The following is a 19,619-nucleotide window of genomic DNA, read 5'->3' on the forward strand; positions in this document are numbered from 1 at the left end:
GCATGATGCACACATCCGGCAATTATAAATGTCCATGTGGAAACATAGCAAAAGTTAAGTACGGTGTCCTGATGATTTCTGTAATGTAAAATACCATAATTACTTTGACAATCGTGCCATTAATTGCGATTAAATATTTCAATTAGTTGACAGCCCTAATTTTAACGTAAAAGCTTGTTTATTACCCCTGGCCACAGCTGTAATCACACTCTGATCTTTTTTTACTACATAGTTTTCTAATTTTCCCAGTACACCTTCATATACAGTCCCCTCAGAAAATATTAGAACAGTAAAGCTAATAAAAAAAATTCTTTTTTTGCTGTACATTAAACACATTTGATTTTTTATATCATAAGATGATATATGTTAATGCAGTAGATCGAAATTTCAGCTTTCATTTCCCAATAATTACATCTGGATGTGGTATATAAGCTATAATTTTAGCACTTTTGTTGTCCCCACCTTTTTTCAAGTTAATACAAAAATTCTACTGTGTTTCTTGTTGCCCGGGTGTGACCTGTTAGATGAATTGTATAAACAATTAAGAGCTCTGAAAGTCTCTTATTGGTTTGGGTCTTGGTTTCACCTGTGAAGACTGCATTTGTTGTTGGAAAGGATAAACCCATATGAAGATCAGTGAGCTATCTTTGGGAAAATGGCAGGCATTGTGACACTGAGAAAAAATAGATAAAGCCAATGCAAAAATCAACACAATGGTTTTGAATTTGCTGAAACAAACTACAATAATTGCCATTTATCGTGGTGGTTACGTTCCAAAACCACCCGCGATAAAAGAAAAACCACCCCAAAACTGCTATTTTATGTATACAGTACTGTACTGTATTAACATTTTACTTTATTTTATAATTAATAATAATATTTTTATTAATACATTTCATTGTTTCCACATAAAACTCCATAAAAATAACTACATATCCAACAGGTAATACAAGGAAAACAACAGTTGTTGTAAGAACATAAACAATCTTTGAAAGAGAAGAAATGCTAAACTGCATTGGTAATATGGATTGGGAATGGTGCATGCATTTTTTATTTTTTTATTTTACATTTACTTATTATTTCACTTAACAGTAGTACTGTTGCCATGGAGATGCCTAAAGCCCCGAGAAATATCTTTCCTCGCAACCTTCACAGTCTGATGTAAGGGTCAGACATGACTAATCAGTAAACGCACTTGTAGTGTTCAGGGACTGAGTAAGCACTCATTTTTTCTACCTCCCCCATAGTACAGGGAACATGAGTCAGAGGTGTGTGAGATAGTGTAGCTCCAAATGGCAGTGTTGGCACTGGAAAATGAGTCAGCCATTGATGGATGAGAGAGAGAGGTTTTATGCTTCAAAAACTCTCTATTTCTCTCTCTCTCTCTCTCTCTCTCTCTCTCTCTCTCTCTCTCTCTCTCTCTCTCTTTCTTTCTTGCTCTGAAACACACATTCACACACACAGAAACATGCAATCTTACATCCATACACTGACACCTTGTTTCTGCTAATTCTGTCTCTTGTACAGAATTTTGGGTTCTGGTGTCACTTTGGTAGAACAAATTGGATTAGGTTGCATGGCAAATTCTAAATGATGAACAACATTAGAGTTATGAATAATGCTGAATAACATTATACTGTCACCTGGTCCCAGATGTTTTTTGAGACCCATGGGGTTGAAAGTGATTTTACTCCCTTTAACTAGATGCATTTTTGTTAATGAAACATGATTTTCCACATGGGATGCGACAATAAATATTAATACGTTAAGCATTAGTTACGACATACAGACATAGGATATTTCACAGCTTTCTACAGACTCCTGGCTGGACCTCAGTATCCCATGTGGACAGATTGTTTAAACACTTGTTGAATCAGTGGCATTCCATACACAGGGAATTTAGCTGACGTTGTGTGTCCTGATATATATATGCACCACTTTGTTGTGTATTGAGGAACGTTTTATATTTTATTCATAGAGCTGATGTTTTATTGATGTGGTTTCGGATTTCCAAGTATATGGAGTAAGAGCTAGAGGGAGTTAGTGCACTGATTCAGGTCAGAACTGTAATGTAGCCAGCAAGACTGGCTCTTATTTACTAATATAAGGTGGGACATAGACAGCTGAAATGATACGTTATCAACATAAAAGCGTGTTTCACACAAAAGTATCTTCTATGTGACCAGTGAATCCTGTCAGTGTTTTGCCTAGCAATTTTTTAATTTTGAAAATGAACTTAATCAAATTAACTGGACTGGGTTTTAATTAGTTAAGCTGTCATAGACCTTTTTATGTATAGCCAAAAAAATGTTTAGTGGTATTTCATCAATTATGGCTTCTTTCAATTAAAAAAAAAAACATTTTGGGCTTTCAGCTTGTGCTTTTATAAGCAAATAGTGAACTAGTTGAAATGGGTTTAGTAGAATGAGAGTTGTTTCCCTCTCATTTTATACACTGATATATTCTTATTTATTTACTTATTTATTCTCTTATTTTGCACTGTTTTTAACTTATACATATAAACCCAAAACTTTTTTTTTTTTTGCACATTTTATTTATTTTATACATATATAAGAATATATATATAAAAATAAAGTTGAACATCTGTGCATTTGTATATTTGTTTGGTCAAAATTCAAACTGTTGGTTCCCAGTTTGTTACATATAAACAAAAGGAAAATGCACGTGTCTCAAAAACAATGAAAGACTAGGTGTTTTGATCTGTTTGCTTTAAATAGATAAATGTATGGATTGAATTAGATAAATGCAACCTCAGGTGAATAGCACATAACATATTACACTGTGTTATTACACACCAACACACATCTAAATACTGTATCCACAAAAAAAAAACACACATGGCTGAAAATGTTTCAGTACTTTTGCCCATATAGTGTAGTTCATAACTGCAATGTATTTACATTTAAATAAACTTTAAATTAAGAATTGTGCGATACTATGGCCCCTTTTAAACAGTTGCTTTATTTGTTCGATTTTGTTTTATAAAACCTTTAAATCACAAGTGTTGTTAAAACTTCTATTCCATGATATTTATTACTGTCATCATTTTAACTTATTTGGACGCAAAATTCCTTGATATGTATATCTTTTTATTACATTTATATGTTATTTCCACTCCTAAGAATAAATGAAGACAATTCCTTAATATTCATATCAGGATCATATTCAGATCATATTTTGATCATTTGAATTTGTACTGTAACTGTATGCACTTCGGTGTATTAGCAGTCATTTATGATGTTTCAGATGACTTCCACTTTAGCTTACTGGCTAAAGATACAGCTACCATCTCAGATACAGTTTTCAAAATAGGATGCATAATCTAATATCAACTAAATAAACTAAGCCTGTTTAATTGACATACAGCATACAGTCTTTAGCCGGGTTGAGAAAAAAAAGGTCTTTGAAATTTCTAATGAGGATTTAAAGTGACTAAATAAAAGTGTACGTTAAAAAGTGTAAGTAAAAATATCTTGTTTTTTGTCCTTGAAATGTAATTATTTAACAGAACAAGTATTCAAAAATATTTACAAATATACACATATAGATATACAAAAAAAAAAAATACTTATGTGACAAAGTGAAAAACTTGTGTATTTTACACCCTTGTATTTTACAGCCTTTTCTGTCCTCTAGATCTAACAGTAGATTTCTTGTTACTCATACCCAAACACCAGCCAGTAGAACATTTATTGTTAATAAAGCTTGGTGATTCCCAAATCTTGAAATTCAGTATTTAAATCAGCATGGCTTCAGTATTTATATACTGTACTTATTACAGAATGTGGCAAAATATTTATTGCATTTTTGGATTTGGTATTAAATTCCTTTGAAATGTTTACTGTAGAAACAGTTGCCATACATCCACCAGGGATAACATAATGACATTACATAATGATTAATGACCGAAGACTTGAACACAATGAACACTGATTATTACTTCATCATGGCACATGTTAGTGGTGGGATATATTAGACAGCAAGTGAACATTTCGTCCTCAATGTGCAAGTGTAAGGATTTCAGTTTGACAAGGGCTAAATTGTGACGGCTTGACGACTGGGTCAGAGCATCTCCAAAACTGCTCTTGTGGGGGGTTCACAGTCTGCAGTGGTCAATATCTTTCAAAAGTGTCTCAAGGAAGAAACAGTGGTGAACCTGTGAAAGGATCATGGGTGGCCAAGGCTCATTGATGCACGAGGGGAGCGAAGGCTGGCTTGTGTGGTCTGATCCAACAGATGAGCTCCTGTAGCTCAAATTGCTGAGAAACTGTTAATGCTGTTAATGCTTTACAGATCAGGACTGTTCTGGCAGCAAAAGGAAGACCAACACAGTATTAGGCAGGTGGTCATAATGGTGTGCCTGAACGGTGGCCATAAAGTTATGCCTGCTCAGTGTATTTGTCCCTAATAAATAAATAATTCTAATGAAAAAGTTCTTATGTAAAGTCAACCACTGGATTAATCATTTTGTGTGCTAATATGCCATAATTTAGGCCGTATGAGGTACGTTTGGCCTTTGATAGCAAAATGTAAAAAACATATGACATGCAAGTTGCTGAAAATTTTACTGCATATTCTATTTGTAATGTTTAATGTCAGTAAGTTTGGTATGTTAATATGATAACACTAATATTTAAATGTTTTATTTTAGTATATAATTAAAGCCGCAAGCAGCATTTTTTGGGGCCAAGCACCCAGAGTTGGTGAGCCACACATTCACAGATGTGCTACAGCTGTTGCCTTATCACAGGAAAGCAGAACCATAATTTTAGGCGAAGGAATTGAGGTTTTACTTATGGTGCGTATGTTGTGACCACAGACAGTGTTGGAATTCTCTGATAGCAGTAGGAAACGTGTAGCTAAACAAGCAGGGTGTCAAGATGATGAGGAGAAATAGCATTAAAGACAGTAACATGTAAGCATTTTTGGCAAATTAATTTTGACCAGTGCCATACACAAGAACTTTGCCTTGGGTTATAGTCCTGAAGATGCTTACCAGGCTTTGTGTCAGTGTGTAAAATTGTTGCTGAGATATCTTTTAAAACATTTGTTAAATGTATTTTGAAGATGATATGTGCCACATTTGGTGGTGATTAGAGTAAATTAGCTGGAAATTGATGTTATATGGTGCATGAAACTCGGCTCAACAAAGAGATTTGGACAGACAGTGTAAAAGTTATGATTATAATGTACAAATTTGACCCACTGATAGAGCTAAGAGTGTTAAAAATTGGTCAATCTCTGTGGCAAATTATACGTTTTGTTTTACCTAATGATTCTATGGGCTAGACAGGTAGAATTATAATAGGCCCCTATTGCAAGTTTGATGCATAGCCCCCTAATAATAATACCAATAACATTAACAATTACCACTCCATTTATATGAATAATTGCTACATGGATTTAATCTTTGCCTATAGTCAGAGAGTAATGTGCTTATCAAGGTGTATGGAGTAAAGGCTAAAACTGAGCTTGTTTCTCTTTTCTTAAGGTGGCAGGGATGGACAGGGTAGTGCTGAGGCTTGGGGGTCATTTTAAAGTGTCCTCGCTTGTCTGTGTGTTATCTCTTGGCTACAGACCTGACCCCAGCCTTAAGTATTACCAACCTGACAGCTTCTGTAAATAGTACTCCAGCACACACACATACAGAAAGAGAGAGGGGAGAGAGAGAGAGAGAGAGAGAGAGAGAGAGAGAGAGACACTGAGAATGGCTGATCTCTTTGTGTTTTTGTGTATAAGTGCTCAATTAGAGATTTGGGTATTTGACTTTGTGTTTTAGTGGATTCTCTACCGATACACATTTTATCAGGAGTGAGTAAAGCAACACAAAGATGAATGATGATAAGGGTGGGATGTTACCTGACCTAAAGCTGGAATTTTAGTAGCATCAGTAAAAATAGTTTGACAACCTAATCTCAGCTCTCTAAATTTTGTGGTTACGAGAGAGTTTCTTCCTTTTTTAAGTGTTTCTTCTGGAATGGCTACTTTTGCACGCATAATAAAATTTCCTATTATGTGCAAATAAATCATCATGGTCAGAAGTATACTATGAGTTATTAGAAATAACAATGCATGTGGGAATATGTGACAGATATGTGAACATTATTGGTTCATAACCTTTGATAAAATACAACTTTTTTTGTGTCTTATTATAATGTTTTCAGAATTTTCATGAGCATGTATTCATCCTCTGCCTTCAATGCCATCCATGGCTTTAGTAGCCTTCATGCCTTCTTCACCTTTTTCTATAAAATGTTTTCCTCTTTTTCAAATCTCCTTCTCTCTCCTCCTCTCTCCTCCTCCTTGTTCTACTCCTCTGAGAGCCAAGGCTTGGTCTCCATAGCAACTGAGGGATCTCGATTAAACAATAGCATAACTCCAGGGTCACGGCTTTGGGGATGTGTATGAACCCACGCATGTCTGCGTATATCAGTGTATGTGTTCCTTTAATTATCCTAAAGTGCTTTTCTCTTTGCTGAGGGATTCGCTGTAACATAGCAACTCTTGTAACATTCGGATGTCATTCAAAGCCTCTTTCATTCCTCTGGATTGCTTCTCTTAGTTCTCTTGTGTCCAGAAGCCACTGAATTTAAACTTCGGTTTTAGATGCAGTTGCATGTTTCAACACGTTTCGGAGCACAGCTTGCTGGAGTGCTCCCTTTCTGTTCTTTTGTTCTTTCGAACTTCTCTTCTGTATACGCCAGCTGTCCTACAGAGTCCTTTCTCTGTTTCCTGCATTTATTACAGTAAATTACATATATGTCCAAAATTGAGAGATGGCATTTCACCATGTTGTTAAATTGGCTTGAATAGTCTATACACAAGAAATATCAGCTAAATATTTTTGTACTAACATGACCATCAGTGGCTCAAGCCCATGGATCTCAAACTGGCAGGATGTTCAAACTCTGCATTACATCTAATCAATTGAAAATATTATTGAATATTGTGATCTATCTATCTATCTATCTATCTATCTATCTATCTATCTATCTATCTATCTATCTATCTATCTATCTATCTATCTATCTAATTATATATTTCATTACAGTAGATATGAAATTATTAAACCAAAGACCTCAGGCTTAGAATTTTTTTTATTTTTGAGCATTTACTTCTAGAAAGAGGCAAACTTATCTGCAAAAAAATTTAAAGCCTGAAATGTGTCATTTATCATTTAATCATTGAGACCTGTAGCATTGCTAAGACACTGTAAACACACAGTCTCGGGTCCTTGTAACATCAGTAGATTCACAATAGTACCAGCTCACTGCCAGCCACTGTGTTCTTCTTTCTTAATGTGGTGTTGCACCACTAATAACCTTTTTCTCATTTATTTTTTATTACTGTCAGGTGGCCAGGTGGCATCCAATTATTTTATTGTGGGGAAAAACCTGTTACAGAGAGAAAATCTACAGCAAAATATAATTCAGTTCTTTTAGGCTTTACTTATTTGGTTCAGTTTAATTCAATTCAGTTCAATTCAGTTTTATTTGTATAGCCCTTTCAACAATGGATATTGTCCCAAAGCAGCTTTACAGAAATAAAGAGGTTATAAGTCCAAGACAGATAACATTACAAACATCAGGGTTCAGAATAATAATTAAAAACATCTGTCAGTTTGGCAGGTAGAGAACCAATAGGTCAAGTATATTGTACAAAGCTTGTGTGCCACCCCAGCACAGAATTTCACTAAAGCTAAATTTGATATGCTATCTTTTTATTTATGTTATTTAAAGCAGTAGAAATAAAATGAAAAAAAAAAAAGCTAGTTCTATAACTTTGATGCAGTCTGTCTTTGGCCTTATATAATAAATTCAATTAACAAAAACGTAATACTGTATATCACTTATTGAACACGTATTGAACAGCACTGCTGCCTCCATGCCTAAAATGCATAAAAAGCATTTATATGTATTAATATTTATGTAGGTTATGCTAAATTCAAAGCAAATTGCACATGCAACAAAGTTCATTATAAATATCGTATATTTATATCATATACTGCATTAAACTTGGGAGTATGCCTATAAAATGCATTGGTCAGTCCTAATACCAACCTGCAGTCTGGCTTAGCTTTTTAAGCAGTTTCTCTTCTATTTTTCCATGTTTTTTGTTCATTTATTGTTATTTTGCGTTTTGTATATATTGTTCAGGTCATACATATATTTATCTGCATCCACACCCTGCTTACTTGTACCATGTATTACATGAATGGAAAATGTTTCTAATTACAGTGGAACACACTTATCTCGTCCTCGGTTAACTCGACAACCCTATTAAGTCGACGTTTTTGAACTGGAACCGCCAAATTCTCGCTTTGTCTAAGCATTTTTAATCGGTTATGTCGACTTTTTTATGTCGACGAACCCTAATATCTCGAGCACAAGGGGGGGAAAAATTTGCCATTTAACGTCAGTTATGTCGATCGGCGCTGTGCAGCCGCAGAAGAAGTCGCGAAAGTGGCAGAAAAATCAAGCCTTACAGATGCTACAGGTGTCGTATTGTATACTGGTGAATCTCTGCTGTTAGTGCACATATGCCTTTTGTTGTTAAATGTTATGCGATGAATGGGAGGCGAAAGCCGGGCTTGGTAGGAGCGCAGCGCGGAAAGTGGAACGGACAGCAAAAGCATAGAATGAACAACGGCAGGATCAGGGAAATCCGCGATGCGCTTTGGGAAGAAAAGCGCAGCCATTGAGAGAGTGCCGGTGTTAAGGCACGTACCGGGATACGCATGAGCGATAACAACGACCACCGTGAACCAACATACACCAACAATAACGGACGGTGAGAGTGTGGAAGTTTAAATAGGAGCTGGTGATGATGCTAAACAAGCACCATATGTGCACGATTGAAGCCGGGAGCTTCAGAGAAAGCGGCTGAGAAAGCACCTGCTACGCGGAAGGGGGCGCCGAAGGGGGTGTGGCAGGTGGATTCCTGACAGTTAACAAACATGTACTGTATGTATTTTTATAGCATGCCTTCATCAAACAAATCGCGGCAACGCTGTTGTGTAAAAACCCCTCCAAAAACACGTGCATGCACATTCTCATTTATTAACGCACATCATGTACATAAAGAAATTTCAAGCACGTTAATATATTGCCGCCATATTGATTTTCGTTTATCTCGATCATCGGTTATCTCGATGCTTTTTGGCGACCCCCTAGGACATCGACATAACCGGGTTCCACTGTATATACAGTACTCTACCTTTTTTTTCCAATTTAAGGGCCATTCTGTATTTATTAATTGATTGGTCATAAGTGATAACGATAATGAAATAATTAATGAAATTATGAAAATGTACAATACATTAATTACATTTTCAATTAAACAGCCGTGCAGTTCTTATGTATACAGGCCAATGTTAAGCTCAGTATTACAAATACAAAAATTATTTGACGTAATGCTTAATTGTTACAGACCTTTGTTAAAGAGATTTGTGTTGCAAATTGTGTTTTTCATATATATATATATATATATATATATATATATATATATATATATATATATATATATATATATATATATATATATATATATAGTAGTTACTACCAGTATATAGAATTTTAAAAGCACTGTAGTTCACAATTACAAATCTTTATTATCCCTGCAAATAATAATATTCAGTTTAAATTTTCAATGAAAAAGTTTTCCTACAGCTCAAGACGACTGTGTTTCACTGTCAGTTAAGGTTTTTTTTTTCAGAGATTGCAGAAATGGATATAGGTTAAAGATGGAAATACAATTTTAAATCAATGTCCATTTCTAGCCAAAACTGTGAAACTTAAACACATTCCAAAAGCTCCAGTTAAACCACAAAAAATGTGCAGCTGTTGAACATGCAAATGTTTATACTTTTGATACAATTTCTGCATACATCTGTATAAAAAATATAAGACTTTTTTAATGTAATTACTACATAACGTGCTCCTATAAGTTCAAATGATTTGTCTGCTGACACCGTGACAGTATATAAAGAACAACAGTGGTGCCATTGAAAGTAGCACAGTGCAACACACAGTGGTTGTGCTGGTAGTCTGCAGTATTCAAAGGCAAAAATAGAACAATTGAAGTCAATGCTCATTGACATCTGCAATTAAATATAAAAAATGCTCAGTTTGACACTGTTTAAACATAAAGCCTTAATAATATATAATATTTAATCAAATTCGCAAATGTAAATATTTTTCGGGTCAAAGTTTTGGTGAATATTGAATTTGGTGATGATTGCATTATAATATAATATAAATATAATGCATATAATTATTAGATTTTTTTTGCTTAGTGATACGAGAAGAGTTGTACTGCACAGGTCATTATTTAAAATATGATTATTATTCCAATGTTTTTCTGACTTCACCTCTCTCTCCATTGCCCCTTTAGGCATTCTTCTGATCCTGTCAGTACCAGAGAAGCTGGTGTCCTTTGCAGAGGAGCTCTCCCCAAGTTGGAAACCACGGAGCCTTGTCTCCATGTTACATTCTTCAAACCCTCCTGGCTGGTGGAAGGAATCTAGTAATGGAGACCAGCCCACTTTCATGGGTCATGATGCCTCCATGCCTCGCATGGGTCACACTACAACAGTCAAGTCTAGTTTTGGACTAAGTCCAATGCTTAGTATTAAATCAAGAGACCATTCTTTGATTCAGAACTCTGTTGGACCTGATTCTAAAAGAACCAGCTCCAGATCCATGACTGCATTATCCATGTTGTTGAATTCCAGTGCTGTTTCTGAGAATCTGGCTGCTGAGGGGCTTCAAAGAACTGAGCATTTCCAACCAAGGTCCAAAAATAATTTTGAGCAATTGAGGTCCACTGAAAAGACCCAAGGGATGAGAGTTGAAGAGCCAACCGAGCCCAGTTATGCCTACTCTTCAATGATGCCATCAGGGACATCCATCCATGCTGTGGCACTGGAGAAAAACCATGGGCACCGTGCTCATGCCATCACACTACGTGATGCTCCTGAAAACCTTGAGGTTTTAGAGAACGTGCCTGTGTCCACATCAGAGTCTCCCAGTCTGCCCACCTATGTTCCTCTTGACACAACTAAGCAGTCAAAAACAAATAAAGTTACCTTCTCAAATGGGGCTGTTAGCATTTCTGTAGATGGCAGCTCAACAAAGACATTAGGTGGCACAAATACCCCTGTCACCATAACCAGTGATGGTTTCATCTCCCAGACTATTGTAACAGACACAGGCACTGGCTCCATTAATAGCAGTTTAAATATATCAATGAAACTGTCTCCCCGTCTCATAAATGATTCACGTGCCAACGAGTTAGTCTCGAGTAGACCACCTCCCACCCCAAGAGGACACTGGGGCTCAGGGAACCAATCACACCCTGATCTTGACTCAGCCGAAAACCCTGCCACCATTTGCCTGACCAAAATGGATATTGTATGGGTGGTGCTTGTTATCAGTGTGCCTGTCTCCTCCTGCTGTGAGTATCTGAGCATTGGATGCCCCTCAGTAAACTACATTGACTCCACTGGCCTAATACTGTGTGTGTGTGTGTGTGTGTGTGTGTGTGTGTGTGTGTGTGTGTGTGTGTGTGTGTGTGTGTGTGTGTCTGTTTGTGTTTGTGTGTATATATATATATATATATATATATATATATATATATATATATATATATATACAGTGAGTAAAATAAGTGTTTGAACACCCTGCTATTTTGCAAGTTCTCCCACTTGGAAATCATGGAGGGGTCTGAAATTGTAATTGTAGGTGCATGTCCACTGTGACAGACATAATCTAAAAAAAAAAAAATCCAGAAATCACAATGTATGATTTTTAAACTATTTATTTGTGTGATACAACTGCAAATAAGTATTTGAACACCTGTCTATCAGCTAGAATTCTGACCCTCAAAGACCTGTTAGTCTGCCTTTAAAATGTCCACCTCCACAACATTTATTAATTCTAAATTAGATGCACCTGTTTGAGGTCATTAGCTGCATAAAGACACCTGTCCACCCCATACAATCAGTAAGAATCCAACTACTAACATGGCCAAGAACAAAGAGCTGTCCAAAGACACTAGAGACAAAATTGTACACCTCCACAAGGCTGGAAAGGGCTACGGGGAAATTGCCAAGCAGCTTGGTGAAAAAAGGTCCACTGTTGCAGCAATCATTAGAAAATGGAAGAAGCTAAACGACTGTCAATCTCCCTCGGACTGGGGCTCCATGCAAGATCTCACCTCGTGAGGTCTTAATGATCCTAAGGAAGGTGAAAAATCAGCCCAGAACTACACGGAAGGAGCTGGTCAATGAAAAGGGCTGGGACCACCGTTTCCAAGGTTACTGTTGGTAATACACTAAGACGTCATGGTTTGAAATTATGCATGGCACGGAAGGTTCCCCTGCTTAAACCATCACATGTCCAGGCATGTCTTAAGTTTGCCAATGACCATTTGGATCATCCAGAGGAGTCATGGGAGAAAGTCATGTGGTCAGATGAGACCAAAATATAACTTTTGGCTCATAATTCCACTAAACGTGTTTGGAGGAAGAAGAATGATGAGTACCATCCCAAGAACACCATCCCTACTGTGAAGCATGGGGGTGGTAGCATCATGCTTTGGGGGTGTTTTTCTGCACATGGGACAGGGCGACTGCACTGTATTAAGGAGAGGATGACCGGGGCCATGTATTGCGAGATTTTGGGGAACAACCTCCTTCCCTCAGTTAGAGCATTGAAGATGGGTCGAGGCTGGGTCTTCCAACATGACAATGACCCGAAGCACACAGCCAGGATAACCAAGGAGTGGCTCTGTAAGAAGCATATCAAGGTTCTGGCATGGCCTAGCCAGTCTCCAGACCTAAACCCAATAGAGAGTCTTTGGAGGGAGCTCAAACTCCGTGTTTCTCAGCGACAGGCCAGAATCCTGAATAATCTAGAGAAGATCTGTGTGGAGGAGTGGGCCAATATCCCTCCTGCAGTGTATGCAAACCTGGTGAAAAACTACAGGAAAAGTTTGACCTCTGTAATTGCATTGACTTTCTTAGGTGTTCAGGTGCAGCTGTAGCATACAAATAGATAGTTGAAAAATCATACATTGTGATTTCTGGATTTTTTTTTTTTAGATTATGTCTCTCACAGTGGAGAGACATAATTTAAACTGTGTCCACTGTGAGAGACATAATCTAAAAAAAATAATCCAGAAATCACAATGTATGTTTTTTCAACTATTTATTTAATTGTATGATAAAGCTGCAAATAAGTATTTAAACACCTGAGAAAGTCAATGTTAATATTTGGTACAGTAGCCTTTGTTTGCAATTACAGAGGTCAAACGTTTCCTGTAGTTTTTCACCAGGTTTGCACACACTGCTACATGATGCTACCACTCCCATGCTTCACAGTAGGGATGGTGTTCTTGGGATGGTACTCATCATTCTTCTTCCTCCAAACACGTTTAGTGGAATTATAACCCAATAGTTATATTTTGGTCTCATCTGACCACATGACTTTCTCCCATGACTCCTCTGGATCATCCAAATGGTCATTGGCAAACTTAAGACGTGCCTGGACATGTGATGGTTTAAGCAGGGGAACCTTCCGTGCCATGCATGATTTCAAACCATGACGTCTTAGTGTATTACCAACAGTAACCTTGGAAACAGTGGTCCCAGCTCTTTTCAGGTCATTGACCAGCTCCTCCCGTGTAGTTCTGGGCTGATTTCTCACCTTACTTAGGATCAATGAGACCCCACGAGGTGAGATCTTGCATGGAGCCCCAGTCCGAGGGAGATTGACAGTCATGTTTAGCTTCTTCCATTTTCTAATGATTGTCCAACAGTGGACCTTTTTTCACCAAGCTGCTTGGCAATTTTCCCATAGCCCTTTCCAGCCTTGTGGAGGTATACAATTTTGTCTCTAGTGTCTTTGGACAGCTCTTTGGTCTTGGCCATGTTAGTAGTTGGATTCTTACTGATTGTATGGGGTGGACAGGTGTCTGTATGCAGCTAACGACCTCAAACAGGTGCATCTAATTTAGGATAATAAATGTTGTGGAGGTGGACATTTTAAAGGCAGACTAACAGGTCTTTGAGGGTCATAATTCTAGCTGATAGACAGGTGTTCAAATACTTATTTGCAGCTGTATCATACAAATAAATAGTTTAAAAATCATATATTGTGATTTCTGGATTTTTTCTGGACATGCACCTACGATGACAATTTCAGACCCCTCCATGATTTCTAAGTGGGAGAACTTGCAAAATAGCAGGGTGTTCAAATACTTATTTTCCTCACTGTATATATATATATATATATATATATATATATATATATATATATATATATATACAGTACAGACCAAAAGTTTGGACACACCTTCTCATTCAAAGAGTTTTCTTTATTTTCATGACTATGAAAATTGTAGATTCACACTGAAGGCATCAAAACTATGAATGAACACGTGTAATTATATATGGAATTATATACATAACAAAAAAGTGTGAAACAACTGAAAAATGTCATATTCTAGGTTCTTCAAAGTAGCCACCTTTTGCTTTGATTACTGCTTTGCACACTCTTGGCATTCTCTTGATGAGCTTCAAGAGGTAGTCACCTGAAATGGTCTTCCAACAGTCTTGAAGGAGTTCCCCGAGAGATGCTTGGCACTTGTTGGCCCTTTTGCCTTCACTCTGCGGTCCAGCTCACCCCTAAACATCTCGATTGGGTTCAGGTCCGGTGACTGTGGAGGACAGGTCATCTGGCGCAGCACCCCATCACTCTCCTTCTTGGTCAAATAGCCCTTGATGCCTTCAGTGTGACTCTACAATTTTCATAGTCATGAAAATAAAGAAAACTCCAAACTTTTGGTCTGTACTGTATATATATATATATATATATATATATATATATATATATATATATATATATATATATATATATATATAATATTTATGACTCTCTTCTCCCTCATAGCTGTGTTGCTGACTGTGTGCTGCATGAGAAAGAAAAAGAAATCAGCCAGTCATGAGAACAACCTGAGCTACTGGAACAACACCATCACCATGGACTACTTCAACCGCCATGCTGTGGAACTCCCTCGCGAGATACTGCCACTGGAAACTGTCGATGTACGATTCTCAAACCAGTTGCACAACTAGAACTACACATTCCTACTTACATCTTTCCTTAATCTTAAAAGATTAAAGTAATATGGTGAACTAGTTTAATGACTATAAAGGTTACATAGGTTTTGTAGACACGACTATGTGCATATGCATAGGTTCTGTGGACACAAATTTCTTCCTAATCACTAGCTTCTCTAAATCACTAAAAAGTGTATATTTCTAATAATGTATATGAATTCTTGATTTTTCATAAGTTCATGTCCTTCTTAAGTACATTAATTGTAGCCGACTGGCAAGGTATTTAGAGAGATTGGTATGAATTTGATTGGAATGTAAATATACAGTAGTTCATACATATAGTTCATACATACATGTAATTCTCTCCTGGGTTTGATTATCGGAAATAACTTTTTTTCTAAGTGTACATTAATTTGGGTAATGGTACGTGAGCATGAATTTAGACTCCAAAATTACAAGGTGAATTTACCCTAGCTATGTTGCTATGCCCTGAAAAAACTGTAGAACCTGGATGAAAAGCTTTTTATTAAGTCCTTGATCACTAATTCCCAGGTGACCCTGCGCTGCTCCCAGGTTGAGCATAGTGAAGATTGCTGGATTGCTCCCATACAGTGCCCTTCTATAATAAATATAGTAAATATGAGCATGGATGTCTGCTAATTTGTCTGGGTTTTTTTCAGTTTTTGATCTTTTGTTTAAATTAAATTACAAAAAATTACAGTTTTATTCACCATTCCTCTATATTTTGGTTTTTGCCTATTCATCCACAAGAGCATTAGTAAGGTTGCGCGCTGGAGTCAGTTAAGAAGGCATGGTGCAAAGTCATCATTAAAATATATTCCAGAGGTTTTCAGTTGGGTTTAGGTCAGGGCACTTGTAGTGGTAATTCAGTCGATGTCTGATTAGAGGGTTGTAAGTTTAAATCCCACCATGTCCAGGCTTCTATTGCTGGCCCCCTGAGCAAGGTTTAACTCTTAACTGCTCAGTTGTATATATAAATAATACAATTGTTATTCACTCTGGATAAAGACGTCAGCAAAATGTAAATGACTTGGGCAACTTGGATTTTTCTACACCATCATGCTGTGTAAAAGGGCATTCTCTAAGGTTTGCTGCTCATATTGAAGTGACGTGAAGGCAATTGTAATGCTACAGCACATAAAAGATTTATTATTACTCTATACATTTTTATTGTACATATTATCTACTGTACATATTTGTGTGATAGTCTATTTTAATGACTTGTCTTGTGGCATGTTTGTAGTGTACAAGGAACTGAAACAGACTGTAAGCTCGCTTTTAGGATTGCTCTCCTGGTCTTTAGCACCACCTACTGTACATGCTGCCATCATCTTTCCCCTCCATATTCTTATCCACAAACCTTCTTTAATCCTTGGCAATCTACGTGTGCATACACAGCCGCAATGTCAGTCAACACCCCTGAGTTTAAATGCAATAACTGAATATTGAACTCCTATATTTCAGGAGCGGGAGACATGCTTACCCCCTAATGGTGACTTCAGCGACAGTGGGGTTGTGCTGGTTAACCCTTTCTGCCAAGAGACTCTCTTCATCAACAGAGACAAGGCCTCTGACATCTGAGCATGTCACCATTATCAAAGCTTGTCTGTTTTCTTTTTTTTCTTACTCAAAGTTTTTTTTTTAATATTATATATATTATATTATAAATATATATTCTTTGGTGAACCTTCAGAGACTGAGCTTTATATATATATATATATATATATATATATATATATATATATATATATATATATATATATACACTAAGATATATATACAAGTTTAAAAAGACAAACGAATGAATTAAGAGCACTCTTGCTGTAAGGGTAAGGCCCCTTGCATATTTTTTCCTGATGTACATTTTCTACAGATGCTTAATTGTGATAAGGGTTTTTATGTCTTTTTTGGATAAAAGCAGTGTGTGTGTGGTTTCTGTGGTGTTCAAGTGGCTTGGAATATAAAGCAATGCAATGTATGCTGTAAAGATGTGTGTGATCTTACCCAAAACACTTAAAAACTTAAAAGCCTGATGAACTTGAATTGCCTGTGTGTGCGAGTCGATGCGAAAGCAGGTGGCATTTGGTATGTGCCTGGGTTCAGGGAGGCACCTAAACCTTGTGGTGTCGGAAGAGGTGTAGTATGGAGTGTCATGAAATAAAGAGAATTTTAAAGAGATTTTGTCCTTATGAGTCACCAGCGCAGGGATTATTTGAAAAGTCTATAGTCCCCTTGTAGACAGCACTGTGTTACTGTGTCCATTTGCATGTGGCATCACTGGTTTCTCACATATTTATTCAGTCCATTTTTCGTAATTGTGCCTCTGTATGGCCACAAAATAGGTTCGAAGTGAAGCGGTCAAGATGTGATTGACGTGTAGACTTTGTTAGCTTTTTTTCAAGGAGTTGAAAAAGTATTGCATTAACTGATTATGAAATATCTGCATTTATATATTCAAGTTTCAATTCTTATTTATATCTATAGCGCTTTTCACAATGGACATTGTCTCAAAGCAGCTTTACAGAACAAAAAGTTTCAATATAAGTGAATTATGTGTATTAATCCTCGATGAGCAAATCTGTGGTAATCTTAGATTGTATTAGAAACCTTGATAGGAACCAGACTAAAAGGGGGAAACCATCCTCATTTTGGTGATATCAAGAGGTCTTAAAAATATTAAAAAGTCTTAAAAAAAAAAAACAATACAATACACCGGTGAGTGAGAAATACCCTAAGCACCAGAGTGTGTGATTATGAGAAATGTCCTTTCTACAGTCTTATACAGTCAGTTGTGTGACATTTAATGTACATGTAAAGTAATCAGATGAACTAGCAATGCTTTGCTAAGCATTCAGTTGCTTACTTCACAAAATGCTAAGGATTTGAGTTATGGTCTCCACTTCAATCACATCTTGCTTGCTTAATTTCAAACCCACTGTGATGGTGTATAGCGGCAAAATCACATAAAACATGTCACCGTCTAAATACGTATGGACCTGGCTGTAGGAACGTGTGACAAACCTGAGATCATGTCTGTCAGAGAATACATCTGTCTGTGTGTGATTAGGGATCATATTATGTGTTGCAGCATTCGTGGATACCACTGTTCTAAATTGTTCCTATAAATTTCATGTTTTTAACACACAATGATATTAGCTTGATAGGTTGAGCTTAGCTGTGTTGGCAAATTTTGTATTCTTACATGCTTAGTGTATTGTTTCTGCTGAGCCATTAAACTGGGTTCCTTTATCAATACAGTGGCACTCGTATTAGCTCAGAAAATGGTGGTAGATAGTGTCTGCAATCCCTAATGACAAAAAGCAGGTGCTTTTAAAAAGGAAAGCTCCATAATGTGTGGAACGAGGAAGCCGTTTTGTCTGTTCATGTATGTCTTCTGCCTTTAAAATTGTTTTCTTGTGAGCGTTGAGGTTTGTCCAGTCTTGGACAGCATTGTTTTATGCTGAAAGAATAAGACCAAAAGTTGTCACTCTGTAGTTCTCCTCTGGTGTTTATTGCTGTATTGTACAGGTTTTTTCTTTTGGATGATTATGAGTATTAAACAAAAAAACACTGGATGTAATAGAGTAAAAGTATTAGAATAAACTGATCAAATCAGAGAAAAATATTTTATACTGCAATATTTACTTTGAGCATATGTATGAACATGGTATTCAGTCAGTCTTTTAGTAAATGTACCACATATTGAGTCAGCTCAGTAACGGTTTCTGTTGTCATATACCGATTTTATTGTCTGTGTTTTTCTTTTAATCTTTTATCATCTTGTTATTTTCAATTTTACATTTAGGAAGGATTCGTAGGAAAAATATTGGGTTTATCGTGGACTGCTTTACACAGTTTTTAGGAGAGGGAATCACATGTTCAACTTATTTTGTATTGTAGCACATACACTGTACTTTTTACTGCTGAGCAATAAAAGGAAAAATGCTTCATGCTGTTTTATGTCTGGTTTCTCTTCCAGCAGTCATTGTTGTTTCTATGCATTTTGAAATGCATGTTGTTAAACATGCTAAGCAGACTAGTTATAGCCTCAGACAGGCAAATATTGTAATTTTTACTTACTGTAATTTCCGGAATATTAAGCGCACCCAAATATAAGCCGCACCCACTGAATTTTACAAAGATTTTTATTTTAAACATAAATAAGCGGCACCTGTCTATAAGCATGTCTACACTAACACTAATGAACTTTACACAGGCTTGAACGAAAGACAGTGTCTGTTACATGGTATAACGGGTGAAATAAGTTTATTTGACTAACCCGTTACGCTGTTGCCAAGAAAAATAAAAAAGCACGAGTTTTGGAAACCTGTCTGTGCTTATATGATTTCTGTTGCAACTGGAGTTCTCTTTCAAACATTCGTTCAGTATCTCACTATGGGAAACACCTCGGGCGTGACCAATCATGGAAGCATCAATCACACCACGTCTGTCGGCT

At 36.7% G+C, this 19,619-nt stretch overlaps 1 protein-coding gene across 1 annotated transcript in view; it reads left to right on the forward strand.

Annotated features, from left to right (window-relative positions):
- Positions 1-19,111, forward strand: part of tmem108 (transmembrane protein 108) — a 72,494-nt gene extending 53,383 nt beyond the window's left edge. The window contains exons 4-6 of the mRNA XM_046834064.1: positions 10,414-11,475; positions 14,973-15,127; positions 16,628-19,111. Of these exons, the coding sequence (XP_046690020.1) occupies positions 10,414-11,475; positions 14,973-15,127; positions 16,628-16,744 (1,334 nt within the window). The 3' untranslated portion in view covers positions 16,745-19,111. The remainder of the gene's footprint in view (positions 1-10,413; positions 11,476-14,972; positions 15,128-16,627) is intronic.
- Positions 19,112-19,619: the final 508 nt, after the last annotated feature.

This window comes from Silurus meridionalis, chromosome 21, assembly GCF_014805685.1.
Source record: "Silurus meridionalis isolate SWU-2019-XX chromosome 21, ASM1480568v1, whole genome shotgun sequence".
Lineage (NCBI taxonomy): Eukaryota > Metazoa > Chordata > Actinopteri > Siluriformes > Siluridae > Silurus > Silurus meridionalis.